The 20617-nt window shown below is 41.8% G+C and overlaps 1 protein-coding gene across 1 annotated transcript; it reads right to left on the bottom strand.

Moving 5' to 3' along the window:
• Window positions 1–1691: 1691 nt before the first annotated feature.
• On the bottom strand, window positions 1692–19889 carry traf3ip1 (TNF receptor-associated factor 3 interacting protein 1). The gene is made up of 16 exons (XM_080038644.1): window positions 19694–19889; window positions 17860–17928; window positions 15931–16092; window positions 15123–15251; window positions 14281–14712; window positions 14123–14197; window positions 13710–13733; window positions 13506–13581; window positions 12741–12761; window positions 11704–11791; window positions 11264–11356; window positions 10800–10932; window positions 10661–10697; window positions 10443–10519; window positions 4150–4367; window positions 1692–3803 (listed from the first exon to the last, which is right to left on the bottom strand). Exons 1-16 carry the CDS (start codon window positions 19814–19816, stop codon window positions 3638–3640), a joined length of 1923 nt encoding a protein of 640 aa, XP_079894770.1. The 5' UTR covers window positions 19817–19889; the 3' UTR covers window positions 1692–3637.
• Between the last annotated feature and the right edge of the window lie 728 nt (window positions 19890–20617).

Raw genomic sequence — 20617 nt, 5'->3', positions numbered from 1 at the left:
CATTTAAACAATGGGGAAACAGACAACACATTTGAAGGAGATACTGAACTATTGCATTTGGTGGAATTCAAGTCAATTTAATGATGGGCCTACTTAAATATCCAAACATTATAAATAACAAGGCTAAATGTTCCTCAATTCATCTTTCCTCAACACTCCATCCAAATAAAACCTATAGGCCTACCTGTCCAAATATGAGAATTGTGGGGTCCATTATTATGTGTTTTCATGTGTGGTCAGGCTGTATATGGTATTTACACTTGTACAGTATGTGTCAAGCCAACCAAGGTCATTGTAAAAGTCGAAGGGCTAATGATGTGAAGTTATTGTCATACAGTTCCCATGTCCATGTTACTGTATAGCTGCTGGTTGCAGGCAGTCTGAATAACTTCAAACGATACACGTGTGTCTTTCTGGCCTATCCATGTGTGGTGAGTCATGTTGGGTGGGTAACACACACCAGGGAGGCATGCAGCCAACAGATGAACATCAACCTGCTGCTCTAAATATAATTGGTGTGGTCAGCACAGCAGGGCTATATGTGTGGACAGGTCACTCACACCGCTGGCTCTGTAAAGACAAAGCTGTTCAACAATTTCTGAAATTCAATGTATTGACCAGCAGAAGTATTGACTCAATTGGTTTTTATGAACAGTTTCCAGGTCATTTAGCGTTGGTTTACAACCATATGTTTTAAGTCATAGAATGACTCAATCTAACTATGTAGCCAGATTAAAACCCATACTATGACCAGACCTGGGAACATAGTGCACAGCACAGCCCACGGATTGCAAAACTGACTTTATAGTAATATAATTAAAGCAGAATATAAACTGTGATTGGGAGTGTTTCTGTCCAGGCCGAAGCCTGGCCATGTGTTTCATCCACGTAAAGTGTAGTTAATGATGGAGATTAAAGTTTTAAAAGTGCTTGGGCCCTTCAGTTTGACTTGACATAAGGATTAGTGGAGTACTGTTGGCAACAAAAGGTGAAAGGTGTAGTCACTCATTAGCAGCAGGATCCATTGTGCGATTCAACAGAGGCTTTTTGTTAAATACTTTTTAAATACTAAACTACTTTGTGGAAGCTCACAGTTAAAAGGGAAGCCCAGATGGAAAACGGTGCTCCCTTTTCCTTGTGCTGTGCTGTAGTTAATCCACCTGTTGAGACTGGGGGCCAGGGTCTCTGCTGAGAGCAGGTGTCCATGCCTTCTGCTTAAGGAGCCGTCAGCTAAGATCTCAGACTTGCATCACGAATGCTCCGTCCAAACCTTGCTCCTAAGGGGCTTCCTAATACGCTTTGTGTGTGTGATGCAGCTGTTTGGTGGCTGGGTTTCTGCTAATGTTACTTTAAGGGTTTAAGACGGACAAGTGAAATGTTTTACTTCTGTCATGTCAGACAAGGCTTCAAAAAGAATGACGTCTCCTTGAGAGTGTGACTTGGCCGGGGCCAGACGTCACAAGGAGTTCACTTGGACTCGTCAAAATAAGAAGTCAGGGCCATTTATCATTCGACTCATTATGTAACCCGAGCAATCCAGACCTCTCATTAACTTTCCATTCTGAGGCTGACTTATCTTTAAATCTAGAAGCTTTCTCTTTACTCCTCCCAGCAACAGTCCATTCACTCTTAAAAAACAAGAAGGGGGAGACACATACTTATTGAAATGTAACCATTTATTTCACTCCACTACAAAATTATAGAATTATTATTATTATATGAACTATGATACAATCTCCACATATACATAATGTACAGTTTAAATGAGAAAAGGGCAGATATGATACAAATAGTGTACAGTGTGAAATAGTCCTATTATAGTTAAGTTGTAGGAATGCACAGGTTTCTCAATTTTCTGGAAGTTTAGCTTGTGGGATTTTCTTTTTAACGTTGGACTTAATATAATACTGATATGAAAATAGAGTAAAACCAGATGAGAAGTAATGAGAATTAAAAACATGAATATTCCTCTGTCAGTGTGCCACTTTTTGTCAAAAATTTTAATGTAATATGTTGGTTTACCCGCTGTAACCAGTAAACAGCTCTTCTACACTGTCTATTTAACTAGATAAACCATTCTTGGCTGCCTTTTTTTTTTCTTTTTTTTTTACCCTAGTCAAAAATAAATATGGACACGTTACTAAAGTCACACAACCTATCCAAGTGGGAAGCAATTGGTGTGACGAGGCAATGTAAGAGGAAAGCTGTGTATGGTCACATCACATTAACACCTGGAAAATGTAACGATTTTTGATATGACTAAGGCGTTATTTAAAATAACAGATCACATTCATCAATTCAACTAGGTGGCTGTAGGAGGTTGTGTTTCTAAAAAATTAAAATTCATCTGTAAAAACACTGGAAGTCTGTATCTCCTGGGAGGCAAATCTGCAGTAAAACTAACTGCAGTAGTAGTAACTGCAATGTAAAAATGACATTGGTACACTTATATAAGGATGGGTAAATGCAGTTTCATTCAGGGTGAGATAGACCAATGCAAGGAATCATGGATGAGGAGTCTGCAATTGTTCTGTTACTTGTATTCCATGCACACATGGACTATAGTGAGATGGGGTTATTTGGATGTTGAGAAAGAAGCTACTATCTGTAAAACACATTCCTAAAAGCCACAAGTTATTAAATATATACGCTTTCGGTCAACCGTTATGGCAGCTATCCTATAGGCTCACTGCAAGTGGAAGAGATACACGTTCTTTGCCTCTAAAAGAACATTCGAATGTTGTGCCAATGCGATGTTTTATAATATAGGTTTAGGATATGGAAGAAAGAAATCTAACATTGCTTTTTCGCCCAAATATTTTTGGTCAGGGAAATTGCTCCCTAACCACTCTTAACAAAGTGCAGCGGTGCTTCATAAGCTGAATGGTGAAATAACGTAGATAAACTGGGAGTATTCAACCAAGGTGGGTCTGCTGAAAACAGTCAAAATGTTTTGTTCCTTTTTTTTTAGGGAGACGGAGCAGATAAGAAAATGATTAGAAGAAAAAGAAAAAGATGGACATGACATGCAAAAGGTCCCGGGACCAAACCATCAATCTATCCGGCCATCAGGATTCCAAACATTAGTCCTAAATTTGAATTTTTCCACCTGAGATCAAACAATTGAATGTGACTTGAGAATATTAATTGTTGTTGTAGAGCTGGTCCAAAAGTAAATATTCTTGAAACATACAGGGCTTTTTGACCAACTGACCCAGCATGAAATACAACTATCTAGTCCTAACTTCCAAGCCATGAGCTGTGCACTGGCTCCCTCCAGAAAGGCACCGTTACAGAAGAGGGATGTCAACATTGGATAAGGTTAGTGGGCAGAGAAGGAAGATATTTTGTAGTGATTCATTTATGTATCTGTCAGTCAGTCACAGCACATGTCAGAGTAGAGTTCACATGAAGCATTTATTCACCAACATCTGACCTATATGTTGTCTGACATGTTTAAGTTCATCTCTCACAACAAACCCTCAAAGTGCAATGTTTGGTCCCATCCCACCACCGTCATCTCCAAGACAAAGTGGTCTTACCATTATTGTGAAGGAGAAACTGCTCATCACTACATCTTCAGTGCATTTTTTTAAGGAAAAGTGTTTTTTTCTTGGTTGACCTTTTGTTTCTCCCTTCAGGTTCTGGAAGAGAAGTTGATTCCAGTCACCATCTTCTGGATCTTCTCTTCATTCTTCAGTATGTTGGACCGTACAGCACAGATCTTGTCCTGCTGGTCCTTGATCAGCTGCTCCAGCTCTGTTAGTTCTGCCTTAAGAGGCTCCACTGCCCTGTCTGTCCATCTGCAGCACATAGAAAAAGACCAATAAGGATGACAAGCTGTTCACATGCAAAAACACAGAAACATGGGACCTATATTATGTAAAATGACAGTGTGATTACATTCACACATTACTTGTGCACCAATTAATTCATCTAAGTGATTCCAAAATAAATGGTACGAGTATTATTTTACAGACAACACCAATGTATAAGAAACTGATTCTGTATAAATTAGATTCAACAAAATTCTGCTTGCTGTGTGTGTGTGTGTGTGTGTGTGTGTGTGTGTGTGTGTGTGTGTGTGTGTGTGTGTGTGTGCGTGCGTGTGTGTGTGTGTGTGTGAGAGAGAGAGTGTGTTAACCCCACCTCTGCTCCTGCAGCAGGGCCTGAGCGTGCTCCTTGTTCTCCCTCCTCCAGGTGTGTAGTTCAGCCTGCATGGCGTCCATGTCTTCCTGGATGTAGTCCATGATCTTGCCCAGAGGCAGTGTGCTGCGACACACTGTCTGGATGGAGGAGCGCAGTCTGTCTATCTCCCTGCTCACCATGTCACGCTCTTTCTTGCGTGCTGCTTCAGACACCACGTTCTGGAAGTGCAGGTGGTGAAGACAGTGGGTGAGCTTTAGTAGTAAATCATTCAGAGCAATCAACAGACAAAGACTAGCAACATCAAATCAGGAGCATACGTGTTGGTTTTTGAGGAATGATTCATTTAAAAAGTGGAATGCGCAATTCTAGAGAACGCTCTTTGACTAAATCAAAACATTTTGACAAAATCAGTGAATATCTCTTCAAGACCTACAAACTGTAAATCTGGTGTTAATCCATAGCCCTGGCTCTGTAAACAAAGTGGGACAAGTGTTCTCCAGAATAGTTGACTCCACCTTTAATTTGACAAGCAGGTTCTTCTAGACCACATAACCTGCATAGCTGAACAATGTATCAAACAGCTGTCTGAACACCAAAAAATCACTTGTGTGTCCCCAGACCAAAACATAATAAACCCTCTTTAGGAATTCTACCTTTGCCAGCAAAGTCTCAAATGCCCAGAACCAGAGCAAGGCTGCATTTAGTGGTTTAGGATTTCAAGGCTAAAAATGTTAGGCAGGAATTCTACCAACCTAGCTGTATATATAAAGATCAAACGTGCGGCTGAATTGTGTTGGCCATAGCAGGGGGACTGGCTGATGAAGGCCTCCAGTGTATGGTGTGCGGTTGGGAGGAGGAGGGGGGTTTATCCCAATTACACTCAGTCCCTCGATGGCAGAAATGAGAGGAAGGTATCAGGGAAGGACCTCCCTTGGCAGGGAGCAAACCCAAGGATGTTTGCTCAGCTGGGCCTCGCAAGGCCTCCGTGGGTGTGTGTGTGGGTGTGTGTGTGTGTGTGTATGTGTAATGCAACGGCACTCAGTATTGAAACCCTAAAGCCACACACACACACACAGCAAGCAGAGGTTCAGGCGAAGCATACAGTGGACACACACAGCCCCCACACACACTCTAGGTCTTGTTTATTTTAGTAACAGGCTGTGGCAGTGGGGTTATTTTACTACAGTATTGAGTAACAACTACTACACTTATGCCTCCTTTCAAGTTCACTTCTTGGCTCAATTTATGCTTTTTGGCTGCCCCGATGGGAGCACCTGCCTTCATGAGGCAGCAGAAATCCTATTTGCGACAGTGTGTAAACTAAATGACAGCTTCCCCTTCAAAACAAACAATCTGTCATAGGAGTCTGCTAGCGTAGCCGGCAACGTATGCTATATGCATAGCTGGCACGTTTAGCATTTTCCTTATCAAGACATATCTTCAATTAAACCAAACAGCTCAGTGGTACAATTGGAAAAGGCAGCTTGACTAGACAAGACCACACTGAAGAAAATGATATCAAACACCTTTGCTTGCCAGCATTTCTTTTCAGGATACAAGTACAAATTCTTTAAGAAAAACCTGACTCTGATATGTGTGACGGTTGAAACGTGTGAGGGTGTGAGACGGCTTTGACCAGTGGTCCCCTAACAAGGTGGGTGGCTTTCCACTGGGCGCTGTGAACCCTGCAGCTAGACAAACAGTGTACGGCTCATTCAGCCCGCCTGGCTGTGGTCTGGTCTGCTCCAACCAGGCAGGACCTGTGGCTTCTTTCTATTTGCCGTCCCCTTGCTGCTACCTCGCCCCCCCCCCCCCCTCCCCTTCTCTGTTGGAAAGTTAAAAAACTTGGCGTAAAAACATGACCCCTGGTTGGTGTGCACTCTGTCCGGGCGGATATAAATCACAGCTTTATGGAGGTCTCTGTCGGGGTCTACGAGACCTGTGTGCTCCCAGCTTGCCTTTTTTCTCACCCGGATCACAGAACAATATTTAGACGTGGTGACCACAGAGGGGTAAGGGGGCGAGGGGAGGAGGGGAGGCAGGTTTTCCCATTATCTCAGACGGTGATGAAAGCACCAGGCAACAGGACAGACACTGCCTATGGCTGGTGCTAGAGTGGGCAGGTGGACTAATAAGAGGAGGCAGATCGGTTTAACAGCCACAGTTTCATATTGTTGACCAAGATGTCTCTCTCCTGTATAAGTACAGCATGAATAAATGATTAACTAAATATATGAAGGAGGAGGGCACTTGTTGAGTCAAAATCTTTCATTTCAACAACAAACTCTGCTCGTGTCTTCTGCAAATGAGAGACAACTGAATAAGCTCTGTTGGACATATTTAAAAAACTGCAAGGTACATTACAATGTAACCATCAGTCAGCACAAGCCTAATCAGTTTAATTAGGGTATGCATGCAAAAACGTGATTTATGGAATTCTTGCAGGGCATTTCTGAAGGCAAAAAGAAAACATTCTTCAAAGTATCCTCTGACAAGAAAAATGACATGCCTGCAAAACAGCCCATCAGCGGGGCGGAAAACCCTAAGGTATCATTAGCAGAGAAAACAATCATTTAGACACTAGTGGACAAGGTAATGGAGGGAGATCAGCTTCCATCATAAGGAGAGGTGCTTCATTCATCCATTTATTCTTTACTCTTGTGTTCATTAATGGGCTTCTCTTTGGAGGATAGGAAGGACCAGGATGATAAGAGACACATTCACAAAGCTCTCTGTAGAGCTGCTGTGTCCACCATTAAGTTGAATGGGTTTAAGTTGAGGTTACACTGGCTTAAAAGGTGAAGTAAGAGATTTATTTATGTTAATACAAGTGTTCAATCGCTCTTTATTCATACAGTGATCACTTACATAGTGTGCGCGCTTCATAAAGCCGATCTCTCAGTCACTCGCTCTGCATGTAATCGGCAAATAAACTTTTCAGGGATTCGAAAAACTGGACTGATAACCAATCAGAAGAGAGAACGCTACAGCCCGGCACCCGTCTCACTGCCGGTGTACGTGCAGAGCGACAGATGGGTGAATGTGTATGCGCCTACAATGGCGGAGCAGGTAAAAATCCTTCCCAATGTCTGTCTTGATGGTTTTCATCATGTTTTATCACACTTCTGGATCTGAAATGATGCTAGATAACTCGCTGCTTGAAGACCGCAGTGCATTAATGTGGTGACGTAGGGACGAGGGAGAGGACTGCTAACTGCAGTCACTGACAAGAAGTTAGCTAAACCGACCATTCCGCTTACTGAACCTTTAAGTAGGTTGTGGCACAGCAAACTCAAATGTCAGTTGCTAAAGACCATCACTACCAACTCTGGTTAACTGCCCTATAGTCCGAAACACAACTACGAAAGAACACATATGAACACTCCCAAGCTTCTATAGGAACAACTACTGTCTCCACTGGTGGACTTTGAAATATACCGATGATGGTTTTTACATAGTGGGCCTCAGAGGTGAGCCATGTTGCAAAGCATATGGATGAAAAGTGGCTCTGGGTGGTGTTTATGAGCTTCCTGACCATTTTTCATAGCAGGCCATTCAAAAAGTCCAGCTACATCATAAAAATAGCTTGGAGTCAGTGAGGTGAGGAGAAAAGCTTGTGGCCAATGGGGGGGGGGGGGGGGGGGTCACAGGATGTTGTTGTAAGGTCACTGTAGCCCCTTGGGGAGACAACTGAGATCAGGACCCCAGGCAACGGGCCATATTGAGGGGAAACTAACAAAGGGATGATGTACTGCGGTAGCTCAACACTGCATTAAAAAAAGGTGTATCGTCATACAAACTTTATCAGTGACATAAAAGGCTTCTTTAAAGTATTTGAGGATATGACTTATAGATTATATATTTGAATCATAATCAAAGTGTGTTGTTCAGGTTGAGGCCTGGTCTGATAACAGATTGTGGGTGATTCTGGTATAAACCTGACCAAATCTAGTCAAGTCAATATAACCCTCCTCAAAAGTAATATGGCTAATGGAATGCCACAGGGCCATTTCCTTTAAATTTCTCCCCCCCCCCCCCAAAACAAAAAAGGGTCTGGATGTTTACAAAGACACAGAGGTCTGCAGAGAGAGGAGTATTTATTTTCTTGACAATTCTGCAGAGAGTATTCTGGCCTCTTCTGCTCCGTGACTCTCACTCAACAGCCATCCATTTGTATGCCACAGGGTTTATTTATACATTACAAACCTTCATCAAGGCTAATTTGATGGGGGTAAAGAAAAGGGGGGAAACGAGTACACACAAAAAAATCTTATGAAAACGCAGCTGCTGCGAGGGGCAGATTCTGTCTAAATAAAAAGAGAACTATCTTGGAATAATATACAATGCCGCCAAGGGGTCACGAGGAAGGTCATCCCCATAAATATACAGCAAATTCTTCACTCACGCACACTGTGGTGGGACACGGCAAAAATACAATCATTGGACTGTTTGAGAATTCCCTTTATTTACATCTGAACCGCAATGGGGCAAGCTAGGCACTAGCATTAACAAAAGCAAAAATTGATTCAGAAATGACAAAGAACATAAATTACAATGGGGGAAAATAACATATAGAGTAGAATTTCATAAAATATACAAAATGGTCCAAATTCAAATATTCTTGGAAGTGAAATGATGTTGGATTTCTAAATCAGGGTGGTGTGTGACTCACTGAGAGAGACACGGTGTTTTCATAAACTTTGGCATTTAGGGAAAATGAACCGCGGCAGCTGAAATTTCAGACCTGTCATACCACATAGAATGAGGAAGCTCAATATTTACATTTTTGACCCTGCGTGTTTTACCCGTGATTACAAGAAGAAGAAAACAACCACTCCATTAAGCTGACCTCTCCACCCTTTCATGTCTGGAAGGAAGTCATTATAGTTCTTTATACAGCTGAAAAGGCAAGGCCCAATAATGATGGAGGGCTGGACTCAACTCTTCTTATGTGCAAGCAGACATACCTGCTCTGAGTTACCCGTGAAGAAGACCATACAGGACTCTCTGAAACTAAGGTTTGGGACCCCTGAAAACTGAGAAGGCTGAATTAAGATAATTAGGATAAACTCCATGCTCATGTGACACAAAGAGCCCCTCTATCCAAATAGAGGGGCTCTTTGCTTTTTGGCCAGCAAATGTTTTTTTGCATGCGTTTATATGTGTTTGGAACCGTTGGATTTATTGGTTGGAGGTGTTGAGGTGGGCACATATGCGACGTTGGTTAAATGCTGGGCCTACAACATTCCCATCAAGCCATTTCAGTTTACTGGCGGGTGGCTAAAGTGAGACATCTTCAGGTGTGAGTTACGAGGGCTGATGTCTAAGGGGATAGATCGAGGGGGCCTTTCTGCCTGAGCGACAGGCCAAAACAGTGCATCCATCAGAGTCAGGGTGGTCAGCCAGGGAAGGGATGCCTGGGATTGGAACGCTTCAGTGCAGAGGACCACCCAAAGCAAGACAGCGTATACGCCACCCTCACACCATTTGACTACAGACCAAACTGTAAGCTTCACACTGATTCACACTCCAAATAACGATGAAAAATGACTTTCTCTCTCTGGCCGATAAATAAGCTGACACAAGGGGGAATACATGAGCAACTGCAGCTAGCAATGCGTCACCTTGAAAGAAGACGCTTCATGGTGTCTAATATGAGCTGAGAAAAGAAGAAAGAAGGAACTTTACAAGGAAAGCGCAATGAATGAAAACCTGGTTATGCATTGTCTTTTTTTCTGGAATAAGTCCATACCAAGACAACAAGTCCAACCAAACACACATACAAGGAGTGGGAGTAGTGAGGGCTAGATTGCTCTGATAGCTAGTTCCCAAGATGGCAAATACCCTCAAACTGTACACAGAACAGAGAAGTCTGTAATAAAAAAAAAATGAAGGCTACTTAAGACATTGAGAAATCCCAGAAAAACAAGCTCATTTTGCTCCAGACATCTTGATGTGTGTGTCAATTGTGTGTGGTCTGTTAAGGGGCCTGTCTGGTTATTAGCCCTTCAGCTTCACTGAAGGGGAACATTTTTGTGGTTACGAGGCTGCGCAATTACACCTCTCTGTGTTTATATCTCTCTTTTGATAATAACCAGGGTTGCACTGGGCATTTCACTGCGGTTTAAAAACACTTGCGTTAGGTAACTTTCGAGCAAAGAAAGGCTGATGGAACTGATAGCAGAGGTTTAGAATTACCAGTAGTTCTGAGTCACTGATGAGGTTGGAGAGAACTAGGCTGATACTGCCCTCTAGTGGACACAGAAAGGAAATACCACTATAGCTGTACATACCTGTTCTTTAGATTTGGGGGAGGATGGGGACAATTCATAGTCTTTTTTGGTCTCGAGGATCTTTTTCACAAGGCCACCTACAGTGAGAGGAACAATGACAAGATAAGTGAAGAAATCTGTTTCCTCAAAGCATCAACACACAGAAAATCAAGGGAAAAATGTGGCAATATTGCCCTTTCAAAGATAAGTGGGAATTAGAAACAAATATGACAGCATACCATGTGTGTCTTCACCATTGAGTTCTTGCGCAGGCTCCTGTAATAAAGAAAAAATGGGTATATTATAACAATCCAAAGCTTGTGTTTTTTTGTGTGTGTGTGTGTGGTATTCATACAAGTTGCCGTTCCAGCCACTTACCACCATATCAGGAGCCTCTGAAGGTGGAGGGACCGACTCCTCCACCACAAACTGTTCATCTTCGTCCTCCTCATCCTCAGACAGCCTCTTCCCATCCAGGATGACTGGGGCTGAGGGCTTGGCACTGGACATCCTGGAAGACAGACAAAGGAGCTTGACTCTTTACTGTGCAATGTTATAGACATGCATGAGAGACATGTGCCTTCTTGAAAACAGCTTTATTAAAATAGAACTATTGAAAAGTTAGACTTGCTCCACTCGCTCCGTGATTACAGTTACAAACCTTATTTTCATTCAGTTTCTTTTTAATTAGTGATAATAATAATCATAAAGATAACAATAATAAAGTAGTGATCCATCTCTCCCGCTGGCTGGTAGTAGTTCAGACTAAGAATGAATTCACAGAGGAGAGAGGACATTTTTATTCTTTGCAGTAGAAATCAGATGTCTGTCATGCCTCTCACCTCTCAGCTGGGGTGACATCAGAGTAACTCTCCTGTCTCTTGACTCGGGGAGGTGCTGGGCGGGCACTGTTAGGTCGTGGCACTCGCCTGTTGCTGTAGGAGGAAAAGGATTAAAACATATTACTGAAATGTTAACGTACCATTTTTTTAAATTAAATGTTAACAATTATGCAATCATTTCTATTTTGTTCCATGAACCATATTTTTTTTTCTTAATTTCTTTTATACGCTGAATGGTAAAATGCAATGAAATATGATTCATGCAATAGCCTCAGAAATTGACACATAACTGATGTAACATTTTCAACAAAAGCACCTTCAGCTTCATGTATTATTTATTGAATGGTTATTCTAAAATATTTTTAGTGAAGAAAAATGTGCAGTGAGCATCCTGTTGAGAAATGCAATATGAGTGCAGGTTTGCTGTTGACTGTACAGACCTGGAAGCCATGTCGGATGGCACTGAGGAGCCTGCCATGTCTCCATTTTCCTGTGGGACAGGTCTCTGGGCTAACGGACCATCTCCGTCTGTGAAAGGACAGCAATAGCTTTGAGTTATCTCAGAATAAGAGAGCAGGGATTAGACCGGTCCGTAGCATTGTGTACAGTGACACTTTAGGACACGGACATACCGATGCCCTTTTTCTCTGGCTTAAATTACCCCTCTGACGAAGCTAAGCTACCTCAGAACACTGTGGCTGTAACCTCAGCCTTTGCCTCATTGCATTGAGTACCTATGCTAAAAGGTTGACTATGTGTTCTAAAACTCCAAACATTTATGTGAAGACCAACAAATGGACTTTTCTGAACTGTCTGCTCCTATTCTATAGCACAACAGATTGTTTAACAGTGTTGTCTTTGTTTTGACTCTTGCAAGACTACTTCCATTTTATCCTTGCAAAGTGTTGTGGATTTTTTCCCCTGGCATTCTAGGGGGATTGGGATGGGTCTTGAACCGTTGCTATTGTAAGCCTGTAAAGCCCATTGAGACATTGATATTTGGCTTTACAAATAAACTGGACTGACTTGCTCAGATGCTTTAGCAGCTTTAACAAAGAACATTGTTGCCCTTAATAACAGAGTGTGTCACTCAATGAGTGATTGCACTGAACGCTGTGACTCAACATGAAGCCTGAGCCCAGAGGAGCACCATGACATTTTGGTGAACATTTCTTTCAGTCAGATAAGAACATCTTTAATTTCATGCCTCTTGCTTTCAGTACTGATGTAGTAGTGAGCTAGTTAAAAGTATTGACCAAAAATAGGCTATTTGGTTTATTTATGGGAGCGAACAAGAGAATGTTTCAATACTCTCAAAACTTATCACAACAATGCTCAAAATGCATCAAGTGCATCAGCTCTCCTGTCATGTTTGCCCCATTTCCACGACAGATCTTGTGTGCCTTTTTTAAAACCTTTATCATCTTTTTTTGCGTGCAGCTGAACTAGATAGATGAGGAAGAAAAAAAACAATTACCTCCTTCACTGTCAGATTCATCTGTTGGGAGCAGAAAAAGACAAAGGCATTGTTAGTTGATTTATAATACAGCCAGGACAATTATTAAACAGCAATGGGACTTTTTTGGGGAAAACTTTTACTTGTCAGTTCTCCCTATGTTGTCTTAAGTTCTCTTTCCTGCTTTTCCCAGGAGTGCTCCTAATGAGTCACTCCTACCTCCCAGTAAAGGAAACTAGTCAGTTATTTTTTTATTATTTACAATTATTTTCTGTCATGCCCCCCCTAGGGCACAGAATTTTATTCGTGCCCCCCACTTTCCCCCTAAATTTAAATACTGTTGAGAACCTGCTAATATTTATTTATTTATCTGTACAAAACCACTGTATAAGTTTCTGGCACTAGCATTCTGCATACAATCACCTTATTATCAAATTAGATGTTAGATTATAAAATTAGCTGAGATAACTTCTGCAGCAACTAAAAAAAAATCGAAGTTCAGTTTATTAGCTCAATTTGTAACATTTAAACAATAAAAATCAAGGCCACCCGTGCTCCCCCTCCCCCCCGACAACTCACGGTGCCCCCCCCCCCCCCCCCAGGGTGGCGCGCCCCACCATTTGAGAAGCACTGTATTAGACAACTGGAGTGGAGCGGCCAACTGTAAAATCACTTACTAAAGAATCCCTTCTGTCAATGATTAGTTCAGTTCTTTAGGACATTAAGGAAGTAGGTTATGCCTCATAGTGATAGGTGATTCAAATAGGGTGTTCAAACAGGGGTTACCTTGACCCCCAGTTTTGGGTCTCCGTCTCTGCCCTTTGGCAGATGAAGGCCGAGGTATTCTAGCTGGACTATCGGGCTGTGAGGGGAAGAAAAAAGATAGAACTTTAGGACAATAAGCATCGCATGAAGCATGAATGGATACAGCTTTTGGATTTGAATTGCATTACAGAAGCTTGATGACGTTTTAACTGGATGTGTTCTTACCAGGTTCTCAATTGCTTCTGCGGGCTACAGAGGGAAAGACGACAAGCATTACACTATGCACTTACCAGTCATGTTAATTAATTATACACATAATAAAAGGGAAACATGTCTGTTATACACTGTAGCCCAAATGACCAACCATCATCAGCTAATTTCATTTTCTACTGAATGTTTCTGCAGGTTTGGACACCAATCAGATGGTCTAAGGTCAACATTAGAAAACAAATTTGAAATTGACAAGGTTTAAAGTGTCAAGTTTAATTTAACATTTCAAATCATGAAGCGATTTTTTTTTATTAACTGGCTGACTTGACATACAAGAAACCCTGCAACACCCTGATTGCAGATGAAACAATGAAATGGTCCCAATAATAGACTCAACAAACATTTTTCTGCAGACAGATGGAACTTACCGCTGGCACAGGTTTGACTGCTTTGCTAGGCTCTTCGGGGCTGGGTTGTTGCTTTGGTTCCTCCGAAATTCTCGCCTTAAAACAAACATACACACAGCATGTAAACAATGACATGTGATGCTACCATTAAATGATGTGAGTATGGTTGAGATGCGCACCTTGCTATTGCCACCGTCTCCACTTTTGTTGGGCTCTTTGTCTCTGTCTCTTCGTTTGTCTCCGTGTGAATCCTTCTCTCTGGTCTTTTCTCTGTCTCTCTCCTTTGTCTCTTTGTCCCTCTCTCTGTCCTTCTCCTTGTCCCTCTCTTTGACTCGTCCCTTGTCTCTCTCCTTTGTCTCTTTGTCCCTCTCTCTGTCCTTCCCCTTGTCCCTCTCTTTGACGCGTCCCTTGTCTTTGTCCTTGTCTCTCTCTCGGTCTCTGCTCTTGTCTTTGGCGTGCGGCTCCTGTTCGGTGCGTTGGTGTTTGTCAGAGCGCTCTCGGTCATGGTGAGACTCTTTCTCTGCGTCTCTGCGTTTGCTCTCCTGCTCTTTGGGCTGGTCTGGGTCCTTCTGGTCTCGGCTGCCGCTGCGCTCTGTGATCTTCATTTTCTCCTGAGATAGTTCATTACAGAACATGGCTTAGTATTAGGACACTCAATTCATGTTTTTTTTTTTTACCAACTACTTATAAGCTTAATGCAAACAAGGTAAATGTCACAGCATATCGTTAGCCTCATAGCATAATTGCCTAAATCATATTTACTCTACTCTACTTTTACTCTATTCTACATCTACTCTACTCTACATCTACTTTTCGTTAGCCTAATAGCATAATTGCCTAAGTCATATTTTAAGGGTTATAGAGTAGGGTAAAGTAGATGTAGAGTAGATGTATCATAGAGTAGATGTAGAGTGGAGTAAATATGATTTAGGCAATTATGCTATGAGGCTAACGATATGCAGGATAGAGCAGTGTATAACTCATTTCCACTTCCGTGCTTTTGTGGGCTGAGGACTCTCACCTCCTTATCGACATGACGTTCGTGTCCCTCTCTATTCTCCTTGTCCTGGGACCTTGAGGTGCTGGCCTTGGTCTTAATTTCAACTTTTTCTCCCGCGAGCACTCGCTTCACTGCGTCATCACTGGAAATCTGCAGATCAAAGGAAGGAGAATTATTCATTTTAATGCAGCTAAAATACAAATTAAAAATACAAAATAGTATCTGAATATGTAACAAGGAAGGTAACACAGTGTGCAGAGGGTCCTTCAAAGTATATGCTCATCTGAAGTTTCCTTGAGCAAAACACTAAAACTCAAACTGTTAAAAAGGTGCTGACATCACCCTCCCAGTGGAAGGGCCCAACAAAAGGGTTCAACAGTGCAGCACAACATAGCAGTGAGACAGCAATGGAAAAGTCAAATGTACCACTGTGACAGTGAGTGTAGACACGAAATCCCCCCCAAATAATTGCAAAAAATTTCAAAATAAATGTTTTTTTAAATTTTTATTGTATTAATCAGCAAGGTTGGTGTCAGGTATTTTACCAGTTGCCTTGTCTGACTCACATTAGCCATTTGTGACGGGCCATAACACAGTATCTATCTATGTATCAGAACAATTATTCCCAAGGCACCACTACACCTCTAGGGTTCAATTAAAACATCTCAAAGTTCTCCCTGAGGTGGCTATGCAATTTTCCAAAGAGTAAAAATATTGTGGAAAAATGACATACCCTGTGTTACCTTTGTGTACTGCCATAACTGTATTTGTAAACACATGACAACATGATGAATAAATGAAATACAACATTTCTCCAACGAACACAGACCTTGCTTAGGCAGCACCTGGCGATGGCCTGTAGCAGCTCATTGGTTTTCTCAGGCTCGTGGCCGGCCACAATGCGCGCGGGCTTTGCTGCCAGGGGCTCTCCACTCACCAGCATCACCACGTCTATTGCTTTTTGGAGGAAGATGATCTTAGAGTCCTTCTCCTACAAACAAACGAGACGCGAGGATCAACAGGGAGTGAACACAGGAGAGAGGATGTGTTTGTGAAAGTAAAAGGAACTCCAATGGGAGTTATTTTCCAACACAGTTTACAATGATAAAGCCCTTGAGATACATGCATTTCCTGGCAGGGTAACTTGGGTTCAATGCAAGTTTCTTCTAACATGCTAACAATTCTACATAGCGAGCGTATTTGTTGAAAAGAGAAACTCAAGTCCAACTCCAACCTAGTCCTTTGACTACTTCACACAGCAAACAAAAGCAAATACTCATCCCTCTTTTGATTAAATTGATGGGATCTTGTAATGACCCGGAGAAATGACCCGGCTAAGCAGTGCTTCTAGTGTATCAGCCAGCTGCATGTGAAAGGCCTGCCAACGGTGTAATATAAGGACTTGTGTAACCATCTTGTCCTTCTGTGTAGCATCTGATAATAGGCTGACCTTTTCAGTGTTGATCCTGTTACTTGACAGATTTTCTATTGAGTGAGATGCTCTTCAGACAATTAATGAAATGTCCCCTGTAAGACGGTAGGCTTCAAGCAATGACTCATATTATATGATCGCTGTTTAGCATTATTACAATTGAGAATAAATCAAGCATGCAGTCGTCATGACTAACTGCCATTTTGGGGAAACAGTTTGTTTTTTTTCCTTTCTCTCATTCTGTAGTAAATATCCTCAATTCAAATCCAGTTAATAGAGCAATGGCAAATTATCATTATTTATTTACAGCAACCTGCTCGTTGTAAGGCCTCCAGTTTCAAACAGAGGCACTTATCAAAGCCAAGCATCTAGCGAATCTCTATTGATTTGGGGTCAGCTCTCAAACAGCAGACTTGAGTTCTGACACCTTGGCAGCGATAGCAGGCCCTCTTCTTAGGCATGTCCTGCCAGAGCCTGTCACTCACTGTTTCACACAGGCAGCGTATTGGGTTACCCCCCCACGCACACACACACACACACACACACACACACACACACACACACACACACACACACACACACACACACACACACACACACACACACACACACACACACACACACACACACACACACACACACACACACACACACACACACACACACACACACACACACACACACACACACACACACACACACACACACACAGAGAAGCTCTTAAGATTGTCCCATGGAAGATGCAGGGGACCTCACACAAATAATATAGAGGAAACCATTTCTGTACACAAGCAAGCATATTAAAAGGTGGATTCAGCAATTCTGGAGATCACTTGTTGTCAAAATCATTGAATATCTCCTCACGATCCACTGCCTGTCCGTACTGTGTGTGCACGCTTGGCAACAAAATCCAGCGTTAATACGTAGCCTCGGCTCTGTAAATGGGCATGTTGCTAGCTACGGTGGGCCCCCTGTCTATACCAGTTAACAGAGCCTATGTTTCTTACACACAAACACACACACGCACGCACGCACGCGCACACACACAAACACACACACACACACACACACACACACACACACACACACACACACACACACACACACACACAGTAAGTAGCAGATCGTGAGGAGATAGTCACTGATTTTGACAAAAAGTGATAATGACAATAATCGTTCTCAAGAATGACTGACCTTTAACAGAGACAAACTAATATGAGGGGAAGAGTATTAGGCAATGTATTGTATTATCTGTGTTGTTTAGTAGGCCACAGAGGTGACACAACAAATACAATCTAAACAGTTTAACCTGCTGGATCAACTTACCTTGACATTGTCTGACTTCATTTCATTCTCTCCATACAGGCCTTTCATAAAACCAGTCGTCTTGATGACCTGAAAGTGGTGAGAAATAAAACTTTCACACACAATTGTCAGATAATCAGATAATATAAAAAGACATTCCTAAAATTGACAATCTGTAAACCACCGTTAGCCAGAGATAACACAGCATCAGTCTTAAAGTAGCTGATGTATCGAAATATGTGTAAGCAATTTCACAGTATGTAGCACTAGTTCTTGATAGCGTCATTTTGTAAGAATGAATTTAAACTTAATAATAGCTCATTTTGATTCAACAGGTGAAATACTAGTTAGTGGGACCACTATTGATTGCTATGGTTAATTCATGAATACTTGGAAATAAATGCTGGCCCTGATGGTCCTGTTCAAGACATTTCAGTTGTTTTCAGTCTGTTTGTGCCGTCACACATGCCAACCCACACTTTCCTTTATCTAATATACATGAACCTTTAGTGTAATATTATACCACTCAACAGGTGGAGAGTGAAAATGAGAGATCTCACTCCAGTTTAAAACAGATTTGACTTTGATTGACACCTAAGTTGGTAATGTAAAATAAATATATATTAGATTTCCATGGACAACAAGAAAATGGCCTACTAATAATCATGTTGTATCTGTGTTAAAGTGTCAAGATCAGTGTGGTTTGTCTTGCTTACATCATTAAACTAGATGACAGTTCATAACACAAAAAATTAACAAATGAGTGTGTTATTGTGCATTGGCATTATCATATAAAATACACATATTATGTTGTTTTTTTAAACCGTGTTGGGAACCAGTTGGTTCCTACTGCCCCCATGAATATGTGTTAGAAAATGTAAAACCATTTTAACTATGGGCATTGGGTAGGTGGCGGTGCGCTTTGCATTTGTATCTGGATTCTATATCAGTGAATGCAACGCTGTTCATACCATCTGATTTATCCGGTCCCAAAGTGTAATATCCTATTAAATAAAACCAATGCTTGTGATTGGCAGGTAGTAGCTGGTGTGTACCTGGCCTGTCAGTAGCAGCTGCTGTGGCTTACTAAACTGATCCAAACTTCTGGGGGAACAGACATTTCACTGTGGACTTTATCACTAAGCCTCTCAGCTCGTCCCTGTACCATGCCCTGTACACATGTAACTTACTTGCGAATGTGTGCTGCACCTGTGCAAGCAGCTTTGAACGACTCACAAACACAATCCAAGAACAGTAACAATGTTTTTTTGTATAGCTCTTAACAAGGACTTATTATAGAACAACGTAACCTACTATAGTATTGTCAAACAGCCAGATGCTATAAGCTGCTCAGCATCCGTGAACTCAACGTGACGGCTTCGAGGGACCAGAAATACTGTACTTAACACAATCGTTTGATGATCCATGTGTTAAGTAAGGTCGTGCCTAGCAACTAAACGATGACATAACTCGCCATTTGAACTTAATAGACAACCTATCATTAAATTCATTGCGAGTGAACGTAAGCAGCTCGTTCTTTGGTTGGTAATTAACCCAAATAGTTTAACTGCATGGTCACACTATTATTCATTCTGTAGCGGAAAAAGCCGCCGATGATTGAGGAAAGCGGCGATGAAAGAACCGTTACTGCGAAGTTGATGGTAGCTAGCTAACTTAGCCTTACTTGGTTAGCTTAGTTTATGCTAACGTTTGGGTATATTAGCCAGCTAACTGCCGGTGTTTGTAAATGACACATATCCAGTCGATGTTAGCCTTTTCATGGATATGGGCAGAAGAGGCTCGTGGTGTTGGTTAAACGAAAGTAAGCTTGCTAACGTTAGCATTTGAGTCTCACCTCACTGAAGATGTCGTGAAGGTATCGAAACGGCGGCTTGCTTAGCAGTTTCTCCGTGAGAGGCGGTTTCTTTATCACTTTTCCCAGCGTGTCCTGGGTCTTTTTTGCCACTGCCCCGTTCATGGCAGCGGACGAAACGTAAAGGCAGAGGGCTTAAAAACAGAGGGCACAGCACAAACTAATGCAGGGCGAAATAAACTTAGCGTCTCTGTCGACTGGTTGCTATGTCAATATTCTGCAATCCCACAGTGCATCATTGATGAAGACTGCGCCTGCGCCGAGGGCATACGGTTGCTAAGCGCTGCTTGTGTCCATAGCAACAACTAACAATGTACAAAAAACGACAGACAGCTGATAGACAGACAGACAGACAGACAGACAGACAGACAGATATATAGACAGACAGACAGACAGACAGACAGACAGATAGACAGACAGATAGACAGACAGATAGACAGATAGACAGATAGATAGACAGATAGATAGATAGATAGATAGATAGATAGATAGATAGATAGATAGATAGATAGATAGATAGATAGATAGATAGATAGATAGATAGATAGATAGATAGATAGATAGATAGATAGATAGATAGATAGATAGATAGATAGATAGATAGATAGATAGATAGATAGATAGATAGATAGATAGATAGATAGATAGATAGATAGATAGATAGATAGATAGATAGATAGATAGATAGATAGATAGATAGATAGATAGATAGATAGATAGATAGATAGATAGATAGATAGATAGAATACATTGAAAAACAGACATGGAGCGTTGTAAAAGGTTGTTCACCAGAAATGATATCCAGGGGCCGGTTGCACCAACTGGTCTTAACTAAGCCTGGTCGTAACTGCTAAGTAGGGCTTAGCTAAGACCAGGCTTAAGAATGGACCTAACGCCGGTTGCACC

The sequence above is a fragment of the Ammodytes marinus genome, assembly GCF_949987685.1.
Source record: "Ammodytes marinus genome assembly, chromosome: 12".
In the NCBI taxonomy this organism is placed as follows: domain Eukaryota; kingdom Metazoa; phylum Chordata; class Actinopteri; order Uranoscopiformes; family Ammodytidae; genus Ammodytes; species Ammodytes marinus.
Note: the sequence above shows the minus strand (reverse complement) of the source record. Positions and strands in the feature narration are given on the sequence as shown.

What these genes read in the sequence shown, in the direction of transcription:
- traf3ip1 (XM_080038644.1), bottom strand. Translation starts at nt 19,816, where the DNA reads ATGAACGGGGCAGTGGCAAAAAAGACCCAGGACACGCTGGGAAAAGTG. An exon ending in TTCACGACATCTTCAGTGAG is followed by an intron (nt 17,929 to 19,693) that starts GTGAGACTCAAA and finishes CACCACTTTCAG; the next exon opens with GTCATCAAGACGACTGGTTT. An exon ending in GATGTCACCCCAGCTGAGAG is followed by an intron (nt 10,933 to 11,263) that starts GTGAGAGGCATG and finishes TCTGTCTTCCAG; the next exon opens with GATGTCCAGTGCCAAGCCCT.